The sequence below is a fragment of the Geospiza fortis genome, unplaced genomic scaffold, assembly GCF_000277835.1.
Source record: "Geospiza fortis unplaced genomic scaffold, GeoFor_1.0 scaffold41, whole genome shotgun sequence".
NCBI classification, from domain to species: Eukaryota; Metazoa; Chordata; class Aves; order Passeriformes; family Thraupidae; genus Geospiza; species Geospiza fortis.
The window spans coordinates 14638980-14641245 of NW_005054299.1; the positions used below are offsets into that span (position 1 = coordinate 14638980).

Consider the following 2266-nt stretch of genomic DNA (forward strand, 5'->3'; position numbering starts at 1 on the left):
GTGATAAGCCACTTTGTTGCTCTGTTTGACCCCCTGACAGCACAGCATGAACACAGCAGGGCTGCCTTCTTCCTCACCTTTTGTAATTGTTCTTTAATGCAGTTAGAATTTGCATCTTTATAGCATTTAATGGAAGTATGTATTTTATTTGTTACTTTGCATTTCAGTAGATTTCCAAGTGATTTGTTAACTACATATATATAGACTTTACTGAAAAGAAGCATTACAATTAGAGAACAGCAATGTAAAAGTAACTTGCATACAGTACAGTGCAACACAATAGTAAAGAATCTTTTTGGGAAATTGCAAGAACAATTTCAAGGAGCTTCAGAATATTTTATGTCTGAAAAAGTAGACATTACTTATTGAGACATCATCTTAAAATTCTACATAGATTTTCTTGTCTGCCTTTATGTGCACAGTCCTATATGCAAGCTCTGAATTGGGATATGTATTGTCAACAGTATTGTGTTGCAGACTTATAAAGAAAGATGTTTTCTTTTTCTTTCTTTCTTTCTTTTTTCTTTTCTTTTCTTTTCTTTTCTTTTCTTTTCTTTTCTTTTCTTTTCTTTTCTTTTCTTTTCTTTTCTTTTCTTCTTTTCTTTTCTTTTCTTTTCTTTTCTTTTCTATCTTTTCTTTTCTTTTCTTTTCTTTTCTTTTCTTTTCTTTTCTTTTCTTTTCTTTTCTTTTCTTTTCTTTTCTTTTCTTTTCTTTTCTTTTCTTTTCTTTTCTTTCCTTCTTCCTCCCCTCTCCCTCTCCTCTCCCTCTCCTCTTTTTCTCTTCTCTTTCAGGGAGATTGGTTGCATTGTCAGGTCACTGGGTTGCTTCCCAACTGAGGCAGAAGTACAGGAACTGCTTGAAAAGGTAAATGTTTACGTCTGTTGTATTTTTCCATCTTCAACTTGCACAAGTTTGGCCATTCTGCCTTGCTGAATGGGAAACCTAAGCTCTTTTTCCAGATGTTGGAAGTGTCATGGAAGTGTCATGGAAGTGTTTCCAGCAGACAGACAGTCTTGTAGGTTGCCCGGAAGCAAATCTTTAGGCTGATGAGGTTGATGATGTTGATGGGTTAAAATGAGGAGTCTTGGACTCTTTTTACCCAAAAGGGGACTATGACACTGTGCCAAGGTGGAGGGACATTTATAGAAAATGGAGGAAAAACTGACTGATGAAAAAGAATGTCCTAAACCTCACTCAGATATCCAAACTCGAACCATCTCACTCTTCTGGACATGCCATGGAAACACATTGCAGGGTTAGGTAATAAAAATTAGTTCTTGAGCAAGTGTTAAAATGATACATCACATTCAAAAAATACCCAGAGGGAAAGCCTGCCATTTTTTGATCTAGGTCCTGTTATTGCTATCTTATAACCAGACCTTTGAACATTCTATCCTTCATGAGGTCTTTCTCAGCCTTGAGATTTCTGAGTTATAGTTGAGAATCTTTTCTTACTTGATTGCATAAGCTTGTAAATCAGGCTTCAGAACATAAAACATCACAAGACCTAGTGGTCCTCTCCTTCTCCCAGTGATAGGCAGTGGTAAGGTAAAGAAATTAATTACATTTCTCCACAGTCTTTTTCTACACTAATTTTTGTCTCCTTACATCATGCTTGTAATAGAAAAGTGGTGTGTGGGTGCCTTGGCATGGTGTGATTAATAAATGGGACAAAGAAGTGGGAAAAAGACTTCACACTCTTTTTGCAAATGGGCATGCTGCTTTAAGGAGTGGACAGTGCTGGAGCTGAGAGTAAGGGGTAAGGATTTTTCTCCTTTTCATGTATAGGTCAGGAAACTGGGAATTTATGTCTCCTACTGTTTTCTTCTTGCTAAAACAAAAATTTGGATAATTGCAGTAGTAGTCTCTCCTCACTAGGCTTGTCTGGCCTCTTGTAGATCTGAATTTAGTGTGAGGAGTCTTGCACTAAGTCTTGTGAAAATGATGCAGTTGATTCAGATGAGGAAGTGCAAAGAACCACTAGAGGAGAAAGCTCTTTTAACACTATTCTGCAATCTGTCTGCTCTGGTTCTGTACTCTCAGAACCAGATTGTCCCAGCTCCCACTGACAAACAAGACAAAATGGAAAGATAAATGATGGCGCTTAATATAGATGATATTTTTAGTGTCCCACAGTGACTTTTCTTAAGAGCAAATGAACAGTGCAACTCTTCACTGAAGATACAGATTTGAGTAACGGGGATCCTTTGACAACCCCATTCAAGTCTAGGAGAATTTAAGGCCTGCCTCATCCTCTGGAAGAGAT

At 37.2% G+C, this 2266-nt stretch overlaps 1 protein-coding gene across 1 annotated transcript in view; it reads left to right on the plus strand.

The window, feature by feature from the left end:
- Positions 1-2266, plus strand: part of EFCAB2 (EF-hand calcium binding domain 2) — a 20165-nt gene that overhangs the window by 12060 nt on the left and 5839 nt on the right. The window contains exon 3 of the mRNA XM_005416331.2: positions 792-864. Within this exon, the coding sequence (XP_005416388.1) occupies positions 792-864 (73 nt within the window). The remainder of the gene's footprint in view (positions 1-791; positions 865-2266) is intronic.